Here is a 20,293-nt window from a genome sequence, read left to right on the forward strand (position 1 = left end):
GGACTCTATGATCTTGAATCAGACTCCCCTCAGTCACTCTTATAATACCAGACAGGCTCAGTTCTTTTAACCCTCAGTGTTAGACATTCCTGTGAGCCCAAGGCTGTATCTGGTTACTCTTCTCTCGACTAATTGCAGAGCAGTAATCTCTTTGTCACCAAAACATTGACCAATGTTTATTAGTGACCAATGTCTAAACAACACTTTACACAATTATAAATGAGGCCTCAATGGTGTGTTATACATTTTTAACAAAATGATCTTCAGTAAATCCATTTTTAACTACTGTATATAACCTAACATCCTGTGTATCTTTTTTATTGCTTTCACAGATTGTCAAGCAGTAAATCATTTTATTCTATGTAATAAGGATATCAAGAGTTTTTCTGCATCTACCAGTGCCTGTCTATCTCCTACTGCACATTACCCTGTTGACTCAGGCTGTACATGACTACAGCTCGTACTGACCAGGTTCCACTGTGAGGACAAGGATTGGATGTTCTAATCAATAATTATAATATCGGAGTGATGGACACGCCCCTATGCCAATAATAATTACAGCTCCCAACTCCACCATCATCATCAAGTTGACATCAATCTGCTCCCTATACACTGCACAGGGAGCTCAGCTCAATAAAACCAGCTGGACATTAGTGTGGAAATGAACAGTGTGTCCTAGTGGAGCTCCTCTTCCTCACTCCAGTGGTCTATCTGATTTGAGAAATTCAGTTTTTATATTCTGTGGCTCATCACTCCTGTGTTCAGTTACAACTCACTGTTCCTCCAAACCTGTGTGTGTCTGTGATCATGTCTGCAATGGATACACACTCTTTCATCCCTTTATTTATTTTCAGCATTTTTTAGCTGTCAAGTTTTTATTGTTCTTAAGCTTCTCACAGAACATAGAAAATAAGAAATAATAATAATAATAATAATAAACTTTATTTTATATAGCACCTTTAAAGGTGGCTTCTCAAAGCGCTTTACAGGATGACAATAACAATAAATAAGAAGACTACAACAATAATTAAGAAGATTTCACAAGATAGGACACAATTATAATTACAACAATACAACAATAACAATAGAGGAGACCGTGGAAGGTGGTATTAAGAAGGGTGAAGAGTGGAACCAGTTAAGTAAAGGCTTTTCTGAAGAAGAAGGTTTTGAGTCTGGATTTGAAAGAGTTTAGAGAAGGTGACTCTCTAATATCCTTGGGCAAAGAGTTCCAGAGCTTGGGGGCATAGCAGGAGAAGGCCCTGTCGCCCATACAATGTAGACAGGCTTGGGGGACAGTAAGGAGGGCAGAATTTGAAGAGCGGAGGTTCCGAGGTGGGTAGTAGGGCGATAAAAGCTCAGACAGGTATTGAAGTGCCAAGCCATGTAAAGCCTTATAGGTGAGCATGAGGATTTTAAAGTCAACGCGGAATTTGACTGGAAGCCAGTGCAAGGACTCCAGGATAGGAGTAATGTGAACACTTGCACTAGACTTGGTCAGGATTCTGGCTGCAGAATTTTGGACATACTGCAGCTTGTTCAGAGTAGATTTAGATACCCCAGGGAGTAGAGCATTGCAGTAGTCAATTCTAGAGAATACAAATATGTTGATCAGCTTTTCAGCCACAGTTAATGATAGCATAGGGCGTAGTCTTGCGATATTTCTAAGGTGAAAAAAAGATGTTTTGACAGCATGCTGTACATGTGGGTCGAATGTTAAGCCAGAATCGAATATAACCCCAAGGTTTTTTAATTTTGATTGAAGCTCAAGTACAGAGCCATCTACAGACAGGGTTACAGGACTGGCTTTACGAAGTTGATGGGGGGTACCAATAAGCATGACTTCAGTCTTGTCACAGTTAAGATGAAGGAAGTTTTGAGTCATCCAAATTTTTATGTCAGAGATGCAATTAGATAGAATAGAGACAGCCACATCAGTGTCGGGTTTGGTATGGATGTATATTTGAGTATCGTCAGCGTAAAAATGAAAGCTGAGGCCATGTGATCTTAAAAGCTGACCAAGTGGGAACATGTAAATGCTGAAGAGCAAGGGGCCCAGTATTGAGCCCTGGGGGACACCAGACTTGACAAGACCAATTTCAGACCTGTACCCATTGAGAGAGACAAAGTGACAGCGATCAGTGAGGTAAGACTTAAACCATTTGAGGGCAGTGTCAGAGACTCCAAACACAGTCTCGAGACAAGAAAGTAAGATGTTATGGTCAACAGTGTCAAAGGCAGCACTGAGATCAAGAAGGATGAGTATGGAAAGAGAACCAGAATCAGAAGCTATTAGGAGATCGTTGGTGACTTTGACTAGGGCGGTTTCTGTGCTGTGAAGTTGACGGAAGCCAGATTGGAGGGGTTCGAAAAGGTTGTTTGTCATGAGGTGGTTATGTAACTGAAGTGTGACAGCACGTTCTAGAATTTTAGAGAGAAAGGGTAAGTTGGAGATGGGGCGAAAGTTGTTAAGATTGTCGAGAGCCATGTTAGGCTTCTTTGGCACGGGAGTAATAGCAGCAGTTTTGAGGACCGTTGGTACAATGCCGGTGCTCAAGGATTCATGTATTATATTGAGGACAATGGGACAGAGAGAAGAGAAACAGGACTGGAATAAAGTGGTGGGAATGGGATCTAAAATAGATGTGGTGGGCTTCATGCGCATAACTAGTTTGTTTAGGGATGCTGAGTCAGGAAGAGAGAAGCTGGAGAGATGGGAACCAGAGAAGTTGGATGAGGAGGGAGGAGGTATGGAAATTATATCCGTAGTGGAGAGAATGTTATGCCGGATGTTGTCAATATTAGAACTAAAGAAATCTAAGAATGTGTTGCAAAGTTGTGATGAGGCAGGTAATGTGGTAGGGCAGTTTGGCTTGAGCAGTCTGTTGATGGTGGAGAAAAGATGTAATTGATGTGATTTTCAATGATGTGAGAGAAGTAGGTGGATCTAGCAGACTCTATAGTAACCTTATAATCAGATAAGTAATCTCTCCAGGCCTGATAATGTACATTTAGGCTGGAAAGGCGCCACCTACGCTCAAGTTTGCGAGAGGCTGCCTTCATGAATCGCAGATGGTCATTGTACCAAGGGGCAGGGCGAGAGAAGGAGATGGTTCGAGTTTTTAAAGGAGCAAAGGTGTCGAGGGTAGATAAAAGAGCATCGTCAAGTAACTGTATTTTGTCCTCTAGAGGGTCAGAGGAAGAGAAACAGTGAGAAAGTGAGAAGTAATCCAGTTCACACAATTTTATCTCATGAGCTGCTGACAGATGCACTCCATGGGCAACAGTGACCTCACCTGTGGTCAGTAATGAAGTCTCCAGCTCTGAAGTGTATTGGTCTATCCATTGACCCCTCACTCTTCATAGACATACAGCTGGGCACTGGTGACTCTGGTCTGTACAGCTTGACCCTTTGAACAACAGAGACAGTTGAAAAGATCAGGAAGTGCAGAGCAAACAGGACTTAAACTTACAGAAGATAAGTCACTAACAATAAAGAGAAAATTTACTGAAAGGGAGCTCATAAAAACAGTGAGGCAGAGAACAGGATGCACCTGAATGGGTTCTTGAGATGTGATGATTTTCAGTGGAAAACAGAGTATAGAAACTGTCATGAGTAGCCATTTGGAAAATTAAGTCTTTTATGTTTTGAAAAGGTACTGTACACATTAGCAGTGTCTTCTGCTTTGAATTTGAAGAAGTGTTATTTAGACAACAGATTGTGTCACTGCAATTATCTTGTTCTGCAGGATTAATAAGTGTCTCTCTGTTGCTGCAATTGTGAAGTTCAGGGGTAGCTGTGCTGGTATTGGTGTTGAAAGCCCCCTTCTCTCTTCATGGCCTGAAGGAAAGAGTCTGCAGGGGGCAGCACACAGTCCCAGTGTGAGAACACGAGCCCGAACTCCAGGGTGTTTCTGCTGGTTTCCAAACTGGAGCAGCTAGAGACTGGAGTCACTTTTCTACTGGAGAGTCAGAGCGTTTTGGCTGAAGTCACACATTATCATGTTGCTGTTGATGTTGTTGGTCTGAGTGATAAATCAGTGCTTCACAAGTTCAGATCAAGAATTCAATTAAATTACTAATTAAATCCTTCTATGGTTCACTTTAAATCATAAATCTTGTCAAATCAACAGGAATGCAACGCAGCCAGAATGCAAAAAAGTGAAAGGCAGCAGGTTAAGGTAACCTTCTAGATTCAGATAGCTAAACTACACTCATTAAAGGATATCTCTGAGCCCTTCTGGCCAGTTTGGTAGATAGTAGTTAATTGATCCTAGGATCTCAGCCTGTGTTTTTCTTGAAAGATACCAGGGTATCAGTATACCCACATGGCACTGTTGCTTGTTCCACACTCCAACATCCCTTTGTGTAAAGATGAGCCTCCTGCCCTCAGTTTGAAATGCACCTCCATGCAGTTTTCACTTATCGCCCTCACACTGTGCATCACTGTTGATTCAGCTCACTGGATTGACTGCTTCAGTGTTTTTAGGACCTTGAATCTGGTGTTCAGAGAGAGGTTGTTGTCCTGGCACCAACCAAGAACCGTATCGTTTACAAACTTAATGATGGATTTTTTTTTTGGCAACACAATCATGGGTGAATAAGGAGTAGAGGAGAGGGCTGAGCACACAGCCTTGGGAGATGCTGATATTCAAAATCAGGGTGGAGAATGAACTGGTGCCTACCCTTACCACCTGCAGATGACCCATCAGAAAATCTAGGATCCAATTGCAGAGAGGGGAGCTTAGTCCTAGGTCCTGGAGCTTGGTGACAAGTCATGAGGGTACAATGGTGTTAAATGCTGAGCTGTAATCAATGAACAGCATTCTCACATACGTTTCTTTCTTGTCTAGGTGTGAGAGGGTAGTGTGTAGAGCAGTGGGGATGGTGTCCTCAGTTGATCTGCTCTGTCAGTATGCAAATGACAGTGGGTCCAAGTTGTCAGGCAGTGAAGAGGTGATATATACTTTGATCAGCCGCTCGAAGCATTTCATGATGACTGATGTGAGTACAATGGGGCACAATGGTGGTTTTCTTGAAGCAAGAGGGGACTGTGTATTGAGTAAGGGAAAGATTGAATATGTCCGTCATCTGCCAGCTGGTCTGAGCAAGCCTTCAGAGCACGTCCAGGGATAGAGTCGGGGCCTTAGTCTTCCTGAAAACGTTATACACATCAGCTCTGGAGACAGACAGTGGGTATTCCCCCTATTTTACTGGGAGTTCCTTAGCTGGTTCTGTGTTATGAACTTCGACCAGAGCATAGAATGAGTTTAGTTAATCAGGGAGAAAGGCAGTTTGTGTCATATTGCTGGGTTGCACTTTGTAGTCTGTGATGGTGTGAATTCCATTCCATATATTCCACGTGTCTCAGTCATCGTGATAGTATGATTCAGTCTCGCTCTATAGTTATATTTAGCTCCTTTGATGGCTTTTCTCAGGTCAGATCTGGATTCTTTGTACTTGTCCATGTCTCCAGAGTTAAAAGTCATTGTTCTAGCTTTTTTGTAAGTGCATATTTCTCCATTTTCCCACGGTTTCTGATTTGGGTATGTGTGAACTGTAATTTTGGGGACAACATCTTTGATACATTTATTGATATAACCAGTAGCATAGTCTTCTTACAGGTTAATGTCGTTCCCGGCAGCTTCACGAAAAATCTGCCAATCAGTAGTGGCAAAACACTGATGTAGAATAGAATCCGATTTGTCCGACCAGCGCTGAAAGGTTCGTGTCGCAGGCTTCTCCTGTTTGAGTTTCTGCCTGTAGGCAAGAAGTAGCAGAATGGAACTGTGATCGTATTTGCAAAAGGGAGGTTGGGGGAGGGCTTTGTAGCCATTCTGAAAGGGAGTGTGAATATTATCCATCGTATTTGTTCTGTTCGTCAGGCAATTAATATGCTGATGCAGGTTAGGCATGGTTTTCTTCAGGTCCGCCCCACTGAAGTCCCCTACTGTGATGAATGCGTCCTCGGGGTATAAGTTCTCCTGTCTGTGTTGGTGTCCAAATAATTCATTCAGGGCTCTTGTGGTGTTTGCCTGTGGTGGAATATACACCGCTGTGAGGACCACCAATGTAAACTCCCTCGGTAGACAGAACGGGTGGCATTTTATTGTCAGGTGTTCAAGATCTGGAAAGCATGACAATTAAATAGTCTCCACAGCTGTGCACCAGGAGTTATTAACTATTAAGCACACCACTCCACCCTTGATTTTCCTCGAGTCCATTGTCCTGTCCTGACAGTGGACAGAAAAGCATCTAGGGAGGATAGCAGTGTCCAGAATAGACGCATAAAGCCAGGTTTTGGTAAACACTAGCTCAGAATGTGGTATATAATTTAAGTTACCTCAAACTAAGGTATACACCCAGACACAGTAACATTCCCACAACATGCATCCTTCTGGGATCTGACACTAAGCATGCATGTCCTGACAGCACTTGACAAAACACATGGAACACAAGACCCAAGACAGCAGGGCCAGGAGACCTCAGCTACTACAGTCACATAACTAACAACAGACATGGGACAGCAGGGAAACCTACAATAACACAGACACATCCTTATAGCTTTGAAGCCAAACAGATTCAGTGTCAGAGTCAATCAGGTCCCCAAACACAAGAACACCCTCTTACCTCTCAATTTCAGGGCCCAGTGCTCCATCTTCAGCCTCAGGCTCCTCAGAGAGACTCATTTCAGAAGCTGTTTCCCTCCTGAGGATCAGCAGAGGGTCTCAAGGACATGAATTTGATACAAGCACAACCTGCCAACACATAACAGAAAGTGAGAAACTCTCACATCTCACATCACAACACTGACACATTCTCACACACTGTACTGCACAATAATAACACTGAAACAATCTCACACACTGTACTGCACATTATCTACACTGACACACTCTCACACACTGAACTGTACATTAACAACACTGTTAAACTCCCACACACTGTACTGCATATTTACAACACTGACACACTCTCACAGTCTATGCTGTACATCAACAACACTGACACACTCACATACACTGTGCTGCACATTTATAACACTGAAACACTCTCACACACTGTACTGCACATTACCTACACTGACACACTCTCACACACTGTACTGCACAATAACAACACTGACATATTCTCATACACTGACACACTGTACTGCTCATTAACAATATCTGTAACAGTATAGTGTCACAAACGTAGTTTTTCCTTTCCTTTCCTACTAATAGACTAGTATTAAATTGGTAGTGTTTAAAACTGAATTAATTTTAATGTTACCCATGAGAAGAATACATATTAACAGACTGATGTATTTACTGACATATATCAAATAAAATATGACATATTCATGTTCATATTACCAACTGTGATGCCACTATGAGTGCAGAAGTCTGTCTTACAATGTTGCATTATTGACACTATTCTCTTTATGGTTTAAAAATAAGCACTTGAAATTATAGCACATAAAGGCTGCACAACTATTAGTGCAGCTTGTTTTGGTGCATTTGTGCACTCAGTTGAATTTATGTTTGCCTCAGTACAGGGTTTTGAAAACTTCTGCATTCATGTCTTTGTCATTTTTCTCATCTTATTAATTATCTTTATCTTGGGGTTTTTCCATACACAATAAAACTACATAGTATTTTGACACACAAGATTTAAAACAACAAAATCCAAAAACCTCAAGGTATTTATAGAATGAACTGAATACAAGCACTATGCAATCTTATCCACCACAGTCAGCACTTCTGTGCCCCGTCATTTTAAATCTGAACACACTGTAGCGAATGCAAAATAAGCAGCATTTAAAAAAAAATCCAGAGCATGATCCTATGGACACAAGGGTAGGATCAGCAGGTTGGCTGCATTGGCAGCTCAGGATTTGCACCGGACTGGAGTGTAGCGTTGCTGATGATGTCGTTGGGAGATGCGGAAGTCTACTAGGAGCGCAGGATGCGTTAGGTATATCTTTGATAGGAAAATGAGTAATATTCCTAGATTTACGTCCTGAATTAAAGCTGTTTTAGCGTAGTTTGTTGACATTGTGCTACTGTCCAGGTGATAACGGGAGGAAAGGTTTCGAATGGGAGATTTGCAAACATGGCGGCGAATGTGCGCTTGCCGAGAGCAGCCCATTTATTTTAAAACAGGAGAAATAACTAGATGGTCAAACGCTAGCTGTTTTGGAATGACGTGTTAACAACGGTGGGTCTTGGTCTTGGGAAAGGCCAGATGAAGCTGGCAGATGTTGAAAAGCGATGAAGAGTCAGATCAATGGCTAGCTGGTACTGAGCTGGTTCCTGGCTGAGATCAAACGGTGCATTGGAGCAGCAAACAGGAATATTGATTGGCAGCGTCGTAGTACTGTCTATGCAAGGATGCACATGAGTGGGGAGAGGACAGTGAGACAGCAGGACATCGAGATTCATGCAACAGACATGGACGAGAGAGATAGAGATCTCGTAGGTATTTATAGCATTTTGGGAGAGGAATAGATGTCGGAGCGATTGATAATTACTAATGGCTGAGTCTGATTGAATGTGGTTGTTGTCATCCCTCCTAAACTTTCCTTATAAACTCCATTTAAAAGAATAGTTATTAAGACAACAAAGCAAAGGCCTCACATAACAGAATCTACAGCTTAGTGACCCAGTGTCATCAAATACTGCACATCACGAGCTTCACAAAGCTGACATTTATGGTAGGGCTGCCTTTCAGAATTCTTTTGTAACCAAGAACAATGCACAGAAACACATAATTTGATGTCATGAGCACAAAATCTTCATTTCTGAGCAGTGAACAAAATAATAAGATCTGACTAATCCTATGTTGCTCTTATTCCTACAACTGGAATGAAAAAAATATACAAGTCTGATCTATTCACAGACATATGAAAGACTCTTCTTCCAAGAAGTGGGTGAAAACTGTCTTATAATGTTACATTACTGTTATTCTGTGAGTGATTAAAAAATAATGAAACTTCAACACAACTGCTAACTGTATGAAGAGGAATGCAAGGTGATGTCTGCACATGGGCTGAGAACAGGATATGGGAACAATGTCATGGGAACAGTGATGAAAATCAGACCAGCATACAGTATGATAAACAAGGGAAACAGCATCAAGAAGGAGGAACACTGGTCACAACTCACAGCTCACCAATAGGGCTAGATGGACACCTAACAGGATCACTACTAAAAACAACAAAACAACAGCGTCAAGAATTATCACAGCACTGAATCTACAGCTCTGTGACCCAGCCTAAAAAATACTGCACATCATGAGCTTCACAAAGACTGGTATATAAGGTAGGGACACCATGCAGAAATACCTTGCAACCAAGACCAGTTTTAAGAATCTTTACAGATGTTTGTGTACATAATGAATATTATTACTTCATAATATTTTGACCAAGAAGCATTAAAACAACAAACTTTAGAAACTTCAATGCTGTCAATACTTTTACAAGGCACTAAGAAAATGCTCTCTAAGTACACAGACGCAATCTTATCCACCACAATCAGCGCTTCCGCTCTCCGCCATTTTAAACCTGAATGCGCTGTGAAAGATCTCAGCAGCTCCATGTGTCTTCGCTCTTGCATTTGGCTGCAGACAAGGACCAGTTTCAGAATGCACTGCTGGACAACCCTGTACCAGTACATAAGAGAGGTGAAACAGTGCTCACTTTGATACATTCATTCCTGATAGACTCACCCAGGGTGATGTGAAGTCTCCCCTGAAGTCCTTCTGCTCTTATAATCTTCCCTGAACTGTTTTCAGGCTCTCAGACTCTACAGCCAGTGGTCTGAAGTCTGAATTCTGGTAAAACCTCTTGCTCTCTCCCTCAGCCACCTTCAGCAATTACCACACTTCAGTGTGTTTTTAATGCAGGAGTAAGTTTATTCCCTCTCTACTTGTACCCGACTGCATCTACCCTGCTTCGCTCAAAATGGCGAAGTAACAGAAATATACTTTCTGTTTCGCTAACATAATGTATGTTTTTAATCAGGAAGCACTAAAGGAAAGAGGAGCTGGTAAAAACAGACTCAGTTGCTCTGCACTGAAGGACTTCCTGTAAAGTGGTTTTGAGCATACTTGTTCCACTTAAATGTATAAGACAACACTGATGATACAGATGTGTCGTGTCAGACAGATGAAAGCTTGTCCTGCACCTGTTAACGTACAGGACAAAATAATGGAAAAACCTACTGACAACAGCACCTGTAATTTGAGATTTTATGACAACTACAAATAATTTACACATTTCATACTAATTTCAATATTATTTACTAGTATGTTTTTGCTGTAAAAGCAGTCTAGAAATCAACACATACAAGAAAATATGAGTTTCTCAAGCAACATGAATAATCTAACAGATTTTGAATGGGATGAAACAGTTGGTGCCTGAATCACAGAAGCATCTGTCACAGAAGTGGCAAAATGATTTAATGTGTCAGGGGAACAGTGATGAAAATCATACCAGTATACAGTACACCAAACAAGGGAAAACACCATCAGGAAGGAGGAACAGTCAAAGCTCATCGACAGGGCTAGATGGACACTTAACAGGATAGCGGCTAAAAACTACAAACAACGGCCTCCAGAATTACCACAGCACTGAAGCTACAGTACCCAGTCTCAACACATACTGTACACTTTGAGCTTTGCCAAGCTGATATTTATGGTCGGCACACCATGCAGAAACCCCTTGTAACCAAGGCCAGCCCAAAGCAAAACATACTGTAACTTGTTGTAATGAACTAAAAACCTGCACTTCTGAGCAGTGGAAGAAAAAATAATTGTTTTTTTTATTCTTATTCCTGCAATTGGACTGTACTGAAAATTAAATAAACTGACAAACTCTCACAAACTATACTGCACATTAATACCACTGACATACTCTCGCGTGCTGTACTGCACATTAACAGCACTGACACACTCTCACACATTGTACTGCACATCAACAACACTCACACACTGTACTGCACATTAACAACACTGACACACTCTCACACACTGTACTGCACATCAACAACACTCACACACTGTACTGCACATTAACAACACTGACATACTCTCGCACACTGTACTGCACATTTACAATACTGTTATACTCTCACACACTGTACTGCACAATAACAACACTGAGACAGTCTCACACACTCTACTGTACATCAACAACACTGACACACTCACACACACTGTAATGCTCATTAACGACATCTGTAACAGTATACTGTCACAAACGTAGTCTTGCCTTTACTAAAAAAGAATAGTATTAACTTGGAAGTGTTTAAAACTGAATTAATTTCAATGTTACCCATGAGAAGAATACATATTACCAGACTGATGTATTTTCTGACCTATATCAAATAAAATATGACATATTCACATTCATATTACCAACTGTGATGCCACTATGAGGGCAGAAAACTGTCTTACAATGTTGCATTATTGACACTATTCTTTTTATGATTTAAAAATAAGCACTTGAAATTTCACAAGATTCCTAACTGTATGAAAAGGAAAGCAAGGTGATGTTTGCACATGGGCTGAGAACAGGAAACAGCCTGTGACTGGGTGGATGCAGGCAGTGCTGTTCCACAGGGACCCGTGTGCAGCCTGTCTGTGTCTTTCTACAACTGTATCCCTGAGCTGTTCTGAAAGCTCCTTAGTCTCCAGGATTGAATCTTTTCTTTATATTCACTGCCTGACTGAGAAAAAGGTGGATTTATTTCTTAAATTGTGTGAATGACTATTATAGCACATAAAGGCTGCACAACAATCAGTGCAGCTTGTTTTGGAGCATTTGTGCACTCAGTTGAATTTATGTTTGCCTCAGTACAGGATTTTGAAAACTTCTGCATTCATGACTTTGTCATTTTTCTCATCTTATTAATGATCTTTTTTGGGTTTTCTACTTTGTTTGGAGTATTTTCCATACCTAATAAAACTTCATAGTATTTTGACACACAAGATTTAAAACAACAAAATGCAAAAAACATCAAGGTACTTATAGAATGAACTGAATAAAAGCACTATGCAATCTTATCCACCACAGTCAGCACTTCTGTGCCCTGTCATTTTAAATCTGAACACACTGTAGCGAATGCAAAATAAGCAGCATTTTAAAAAAAATCCAGAGCAAGATCCTATGGACACGAGGGTAGGATCAGCAGGTTGGCTGCATTGGCAGCTCAGGATTTGCACCGGACTGGAGTGTAGCGTTGCTGATGATGTCGTTGGGAAATGCGGAAGTCTACTGGGAGCGCAGGATGCGTTAGGTATATCTTTGATAGGAAAATGAGTAATATTCCTAGATTTACGTCCTGAATTAAAGCTGTTTTAACGTAGTTTGCTGATATTGTGCTACTGTCCAGGTGATAATGGGAGGAAAGGTTTCGAATGGGAGATTTGCAAACATGGCGGTGAATGTGCGCTTGCAGAGAGCAGCCCATTTATTTTAAAATAGGAGAACGCTAGCTGTTTGGGAATGACGGGTTGACAACGGTGGGTCTTGGTCTTGGGAAAGACCAGATGAAGCTGGCAGATGTTGAAAAGCGACGAAGAGTCAGATCAATGGCTAGCTGGTACTCAGCTGGTTTCTGGCTGAGATTAAACTGTGCATTGGAGCAGCAAACAGGAATATTGATTGTATGGTGTAGGCAGCGTCGTAGTACTGTCTATGCAAGGATGCACACGAGGGGGGAGAGGACAGCGAGACAGCAAGACTCATGCAACAGACGTGCACAAGAGAAAGATAGGGATCTCGTAGGTATTTATAGCATTTTGGGAGAGGAATGGATGTCAGAAGCAATTGTTAATTACTGATGGCTGAGTCTGATTGAACATGGTTGTTGTCATCCCTCCTGAACTTTTGTTATCAACTCCATTTAAAAGAATAGATAAGACAACAAAGCAAAGGCCTCACATAATAGAATCTACAGCTCAGTAACCCAGTGTCATCAAATACTGCACATCACAATCTTCACAAAGCTGTTATTTATGGTAGGGCTGCCTTTCAGAATCCCCTTGTAACCAAGGGCATTGCACAGAAACCCATAACTTGATGTAATGAGCACAAAATCTTTACTTCTGAGCAGTGAACAAAATTACAAGAATTGACTAATCTTATGTTGCTCTTGTAGTGTGCTCTCACAAGGCACCAGTTCTGTAGGGTTTGGGCATTTACTGGGACAATTATTAATTGTAGCAGTAAATCACAAAATTGATTCTTTTAATGGCCTTAGAATCCAACCATGCGATATAACAACCTACACAGACAGGTACTAATACACGAGAATGCATTTATTAATACATAAAATATGCATATAAACCTAACAGATCTTATCGAGAGGGTTACCAGAATAGAAAAGGTATATATTCATTCAGTTCCGACCTGTTCACGAGGCTTGCTGCTTATGCTAACCTCGGGTGGATCATTTGGTTACTCTCTGGCAACCTCCGCTCTCGACTCTTAGAACAAAGGAAGGTTCTGGCACTCAGACACACTAGCCGTTCTGTGGTTGTCCGGGCTGAGTCTCAGGATGGTCAGGAGGCGCGCTGCGAGAATGTCCTGCCCTTGGGAGCCTTTCTGCTCCTGGGCCGTCCTGCCCTGGAATTGTCTCACACCCCTGGAATTCTCCTTAGAATTCTCTTTAGAATAGTCTCCTACAATTTCCCCTACTCCAGGCTCTCTGTGTTGCCTGTTTTTACCATGAGGAACTTCAGCTCGTTCACTGGCTGAAAGTTTCATGGGCATCAGAGTCCCACGTGGGTTACTCAGCCCTACCAGTCCCTGATTGGTTGATCAAGGTGAGATATGAGTCACTTACTCCTGACACTTAGGAATGCAGTCCAGATGTCCATCTGGCACTCCCTAGACAGATAGGCGCCAATGGATGACCATTGATCATGATAGCCAGGCTTAGCTAAGTGCATCCCCATTTGGGAGCTGTCCCTTATCAAAGGAAACCTTAAATCAGCCTGCATGAATAGTTTCTCTGTGGCTGCACCAGAGATTAAGAGAGAGATGTCGCCTCATTTGGGAAAGCACAGCAACACTTAATTCTGTCTTATTAACAAGCATTGCCGCTTCAGCAGGATCCAGGCTACCTGCTCCAACAACATGGCTAGTTCCACACTCTCACCACCCTTTGTGTAAAGAAAGTCTTTCCTAACTGCAGGACCTCTTCCAGCTGATTCTTAAAAGAAAGCAGGCTATCTGCTTCACGAACGTGACTGGCCAGCTTGTGCCACACTCCCACCACCCTCCGTGTAAAGAAGGGAGTCTTTCCTCATTGCGGGATCCAGGCTACCTGCTCCAACAACATGGCTAGGCAGCTTGTTCCACACTCCCACCACCCTTTGTGTAAAGAAAGTCTTTCCTACCTGCAGCCAGGGTATCTGCTTCAACAACATGGCAGCTTGTTTCATTTAAATGCACTTCCCCATAGTTTCCGCTTGTGCCCTCTGGTTTTATTTTTGCCTGAAAGCTTGTGATCATCAGCTGCTCCGTCACTAATTGTTTGTGGGTTCCCCCCCTTCCATGTTTTCCCCTGTCCAGAGACGGACGAATGCAGGCTGAACAGGAACATCTGTGGCCACGGAGAATGCATCAACTCTGCCAACGGCTTCGCCTGCCTCTGCAACACTGGTTACAAGGCTCACGCCCAGAGGAAGTACTGTGTAGGTGAGGAGCCCGTGCCCCGCCGCTCACAAGCTTCTGATCCCACTAGATGCCTGCCTGTTTGACTGCACCGGAGGGGGGGGGGGGCACTAACTGTGGTCCAGGCGATGAAATGAGGAGGCCTTCTCGGTTTCAGACGACAATGAGTGCAAGGCGGAGCCCTGCGGCAGTGGGCGGGGCCAGTGCATCAACACGGGCGGGTCCTACACCTGCCGCTGTAACCATGGCTACAAGCTGCAGATTCACCTTGGCAAGCGCACCTGTGCAGGTAAGGGGGGGTGTCCCTTAGGTACCATCTGGGGCCTTAGACACCCAGGAAAGACCAGCCCTCTTGAAGCAGGAAAACGTCACAAATACTCAATGAAAAATACGCGAAACCAGGAAAGGATGGGAAATACGCGCAAATAATTTGATTTCAACAAAAAAAAAAGTTTTAGCTGAGACTTTTAAAGTATGTCTTAAAAGTATTCCGTGCCAGCAAGCCTATCAACCTCCAGTACAATTGAACTAATTTCCTAACCTAAGCTTTCCTTCACTCGGGGAAGGTTAAAAAAAAACGTGATAACCCTGGCCGGTTATCAAACTTTATCAGGGACAAATGCAGAGAAAAAAAAGAAAAACCCCATCCCCAGACACCACAACACTCCTGTTGGGGTCAGAGGTCAGTTAAAACTTTTCTTACACTGACACCACGATAAAAACAAATCTGCACGACAACGGAAACTACTGCATGGCAGAACCAGCGCCGGATTTTCCCATGAGGCACCGCAGGCACAGAGACTGGGGACCTACGAAATCTTTAGGGCCCCACGAAGGAGGGACACACTAGTGACTCACGAGAAACGAGCTGGAACAGCATTCTCTAGGTGCTCCAGATCAATAATCACACGCCTCTGTAGCAGCTGTACTACAAACTTTTTTTTTCACCCAATTCAAGGTCTTTAAATCTGCTTTTCTTGTTCAGTATTTACTAATTTCAAAACTTCATTCTTCAGTTCCTCAACCTCTTTAAACACACAGTCCATGGACTATTTTTAAGACCTTCAATTCCGACTGTATTACATCTACTCCGAGACGTTGGTCTGGAGCTCCTCTTGCGTACGTACGAGTGCATCTCCATTATTTTTTCCCCACATCACCTCCAGTTGCTTCGCTTTTCTCATTGGTTGCCATTGATTTTCTTGTAGTGCTATACACGATGGAGGTATCTTAGACTTCTCTTTCGACGACCCAGCACTGTCTTTTCTCTTCCCGGTACTACTCATATCAAAATTCTTAAACTTAAAAAAAAACCTTATTAGCTGTTCTTAAATTATTACCAAAGTCTAAACAACTAGTGTTACGTCCTTATATTTCTGTAGTCAACATTCATATGACATGTCATATATATATAACATTAGTGTAACGCATATGGTGGCAGTGGTGAGGGTGCCCACCTGAACCCTGTAGTGTTACATTATTATATTATATATTATAATTAGGAACAAGTAATAGGTTTATTCCATACTGAAAAGAGAAGAAAGAAAACAACGTTTCGGCCGTGGAGCCTTCTTCAGGTGTGAGAAAGACAGGGCAGTAGGCAAAGGTAACTTTCTCACACCTGAAGAAGGCTCCGCGGCCGAAACGTTGTGCTCTCTTTCTTCTTTTTTTTTCAGCCTGGAATAAACCTATCACTTGTTCCTTTGCAGCCTACGCATGCTGATGCAGCTACCCACCTATGTTATAATTATAATAAATAATGTCATAACGGAACATTCAGGTCATGGAAAAACTCACAATTCCACCTCAGCCTCCCCCCCTGAACGCCATCTTGAAACGCTCCGCTGTTCCAGAAACTAGAGGTATCGCAGCGACGGGCGCCCCATCCATCACGGGGTTCGGCCATGAAGACTAATTTCAAGTGCGTCACGTCAGTCGACCTCATTCCATCGGCGTTTCCCGCTCTTTTTGCACGGTTTCGGAGTGAAAGTGTCCCCCTGGGGGGGAGGGGGGTCTACGCACCCCCACAATCAGGCACCTAGACAGAACTTTCTCGTTAACTCCCGATGGAATACGTCTCGCAGGCGCGTTCAATACGCGGCGAAGCCCCTCTACAAACGCAGAAACAACGGGCTGTTTTTTTTTTCCCCTCACGGACGCGCTGCCGAAATCGGTAGTTTGTTTTTATGAGAGGGGGGAGATTTCCAGTCGTCGGACAGCGGTGGCTCTTGAGTCTCCTCTCTGTCCCCCCCCCAGACGTGAACGAGTGCGTCAAGCACAACCCCTGCGGGGAGAGCGGGCGCTGCGTCAACCTGCCCGGCGGCTACAGGTGCGAGTGCTACGAGGGCTACAAGAGCAAGTCCCACCGGCACCCCGTCTGCGAGGGTAAGCGAGCCCCCCTCCACACCCCCCCCCCGGCGCCGCTCCGCCATCTTGAACAATAACAACACGCTTCCCTTCCTCTCTCGTCGCCGTCTCATTCTCGGTTTGGCTCGCATTTTTGCTTTATTTCTCTTTAGCATTCTCATTAATCTCTTCCTTTTTTCTAAAATTTTCTTTTGATCTAACTTTCCGTTTTTCCACCACCCAGTCTGCGGACGGCGCTGTACTTGAATTACATTCTAAATTGAAGACCTCGGTGGGGGGTTGAGTGGGGTGACGTTTCATCTGCATGTGCAAAATGTTGTAAAAACATCATCCCCCCCCCCCCCCCCCCCACCTTAGCAGTATCGCCAGACTACGTCCTGTGTTGTCTTCGACTGTTGCTGAAAACACGTTGGACTCGTCTTGAATTGAGTACTGGAATGCTCTGCTCACTGGGGTTTATAAATCCACACTGGGCAAACTCCAGTCTGCCCAGAGTTCGGCAGCCAGAATCCTGACCAGGTCCGTGGGCCAGTGATCACATCACTCCCGTCCTGGAGTCCCCGCACTGGCTTCCTGTCGGGTTTCGTGTCGACTTCAAAATCCTCCTGCTCGCCTGTAGGGGCTCTGCATGGCCTGGCACCTCCGTACCTGTCTGAGTTACTGTCTTCCTCCTCCGCACCTCACAGCCTCTGTTCCTCAGACTCTGGTCTCCTGTCTGTCCCCCAAGCCTATCTACACTCTGGGGGCGAAAGGGTCTTCTCCTGCTGCACCCCAAAGCTCTGGAGTTCTGTCCCCAAGGATATCGGAGAGCCACCTTCTCTAAACTCCCTCAAATGCAGACTGGCTCTGTGTCTGTTCCTCTGCTTTCCGACTGTATTCCAAAACCTCATTGTAATGGTCTCATCCTGCAGTCTCCTCTCACTGTGTCCTTACTGTAAAGTACCTTTCAGAAGCCACTTTTAAAGTTTTATTACCAGTATAGGCGCGAGATCAGGGTCTTCTCCTGCTGCGCCCCAGAGCTCTGGAGTTCTGTCCCCAAGAGTAGCAGAGAGTCACCTCCCCTGAGCGCTTTCGGATCCAGACTCCAAACCTCCTCCTTCTTCAGAAGGGTTTTAATTTAACTGGCTCTGTGTCTGTCCCTCTGCTTTCCTGCTGTATCCCAAAACCTCATTGTAATTGTCTAATCCTGCAGTCTCCTCTCACTGTGTCCTTACTGTAAAGTAACTTTAAGAAGCTACTTTTAACGTTTATTACCAGTATAAGCACGAGATCGGGGGCGCCCTGCTCCGCCGCGACCTGGCGAATTCCAAAGACGGGGTTCAGGAAAGCTCGAAGAGGGGGCAGCGGTGTGTCCCCCCCCCCGCCCCAGTTTTAACGAAGATGCTCCCTCTGCTGTGGTTCCAGATATCGACGAGTGTCTGGACCCCCACACCTGCCCCAACGAGCAGTGTGAGAACACGCCCGGTTCCTACGAGTGCGTACCCTGCCCCCCCGGGCACCGCGCCAAGGACGGCATCTGTTACGGTGAGCCCCCCCCCCCATCCCGACTGTCCGAGGCCCGGACCCCCAAAATCGTCTCTTTTTTTTTTTGTCTCGTCCTCCTGTTTCTCGGCAGCCTGGTGTGAGAGCAGAGCCGACAGATGAAGAGCTGCTCTGCATCGTTAAAGGCCAAGTCAGATCGCGTTTTGCGGTACAGGGCTGAGCAGTCGCTAAGAACGGGCACTGGCCCAGTCGGATATAGGAGTACGGGATGGCAGGCTGTTCCTACCAGCTGGTGATGCTCATCTCTGGTTTACTGATACCCGGATCGCAGAAGCCTCACTGTCCACATCGCAGAACTCCTCTGGCGCAGCCAACGGCAGCAATCCAGATGATTCCCTCTGCTCCTTTAGCTGGAATCCAGCCGTTTTTGTCTTTTCCCCAATCCTGATCCAGGAAGCCCTAGCACTCACACCTGCCGGGTTTTCATTCCAGCCCCGAAGTGACTTAATCAGGGGGATCCATTTGAACCCCTTTCCGCCCTGTCATGCGTCGGAGGTCCGGCTTTTATCCACTGCCTTTCAAAAGCCAAGTCACTTCTTATGTAGAAAACCTGCAGAGACACCCGTCAACCCAGCTGTTACTTCCATTAAGGCCCCATTAGGCCCGGCTGGAATGGAAACCAGCAGGTGGGTGGGCATTCCTCTCTTGCTGCTGTAGTGACGGCACTTCTGGACACGCACTGACGTATGCATCTGTTTGCAGCTGCCCACAGTGTCACGAGCCGGAGCGTTACCCAGCGGAGTCCAGGCACGTACTCTCGGATCCAGCTCCCTGCCTGCCTCCTGCCCCCAACCCCCCCCCCCCGGCGCACACTGGTCATCCCATAGCAGCTTTTGAAGGAATTTGGGAATATTAGGAAGGTGGCACGGTGACACCTTTCCTGGGAAGAAACGGGTGCAAGGCAGGGTACACACACACACACACACCCCACCAGGGTCAGTTTTCCCAGAAGCCAGTTCACCTCCCAGCATGCCTTTGGACTGTGGGAGGAAACCCACGCGTTTTGAAAATGAAGTGACAGGGGGACGAAGGTACACAGTATTTGTCTGTGACCCAGTGATTCAGCTGCGTGGAAACTGTGTTTTTTTCTTCATTGACGACCAACGCAGCTCTCCAGGGTCCAAATCCCTAATGCGTGAAATTTTCCATCAAAAATATTAATAGCGCATTATTCATATCGATAGTTCCCCCTTTTTTTCAGGAACGGAAACACATGGCTTAATTAATGGAATCGCTCGTCTCCACAACAATTTCACAATTTTCCGTTCATCGCTTTTTTTTAGTCAACCCAGTACTCGACGCAAATGTGAGGTTTTCAGACCAAGGCACAAGACTGTGAGATTCGCTCGCAGTGCAGAGAGAGCACAGACACAGACACAGACACAGACACAGACACAGACAGGCATTTCCCAGCATGTCTCTGGAGTGCAGGAGGAAATCGGAGCCCCCTTAGGAGACATGGAACACGGGGAGAACATGCAAACTCCACACAGACAGCACCACAAGGCCAGAATTGAAGGGCTCCAGAGCTATGTATGAGGCAGCAATGCTGACCACTGTGCCGCAGTGCTGCGCAGATAAGGAGCTAATAAAGAAAAATGATCCAGTAAGTTATTCAGCCTGAAGAGGTGAGTGTGATTCATACAATAGGTCATTGCTGGTGGAGGAAGACGAGGCAGTTGCTGAGCAATCCCACGATGCACGTATCGGGCGGGTTGAACTCGC

At 44.5% G+C, this 20,293-nt stretch overlaps 1 protein-coding gene and 1 pseudogene across 2 annotated transcripts in view; one reads left to right on the forward strand and one right to left on the reverse strand.

Annotated features, from left to right (window-relative positions):
• The window catches only part of LOC148646956 (NACHT, LRR and PYD domains-containing protein 3-like), a 73,663-nt pseudogene extending 63,618 nt beyond the window's left edge, over nt 1–10,045 (reverse strand). The window contains exons 1-3 of the transcript XR_015927634.1: nt 9,706–10,045; nt 6,628–6,755; nt 3,294–3,407 (exon numbers count right to left, since the gene is read on the reverse strand). The product of XR_015927634.1 is annotated as an NACHT, LRR and PYD domains-containing protein 3-like (transcript). The remainder of the gene's footprint in view (nt 1–3,293; nt 3,408–6,627; nt 6,756–9,705) is intronic.
• A 4,684-nt stretch (nt 10,046–14,729) lies between these two features.
• LOC148646957 (latent-transforming growth factor beta-binding protein 3-like) overlaps nt 14,730–20,293 on the forward strand; it is a 40,405-nt gene continuing 34,841 nt past the window's right edge. The window contains exons 1-4 of the mRNA XM_088609475.1: nt 14,730–14,735; nt 14,801–14,948; nt 16,916–17,044; nt 18,431–18,550. Coding sequence (XP_088465601.1) covers nt 14,730–14,735; nt 14,801–14,948; nt 16,916–17,044; nt 18,431–18,550 — 403 coding nt within the window. The remainder of the gene's footprint in view (nt 14,736–14,800; nt 14,949–16,915; nt 17,045–18,430; nt 18,551–20,293) is intronic.

Source organism: Lepisosteus platostomus, chromosome 16 (genome assembly GCF_059453375.1).
Source record: "Lepisosteus platostomus isolate fLepPlt1 chromosome 16, fLepPlt1.hap1, whole genome shotgun sequence".
NCBI lineage: Eukaryota > Metazoa > Chordata > Actinopteri > Semionotiformes > Lepisosteidae > Lepisosteus > Lepisosteus platostomus.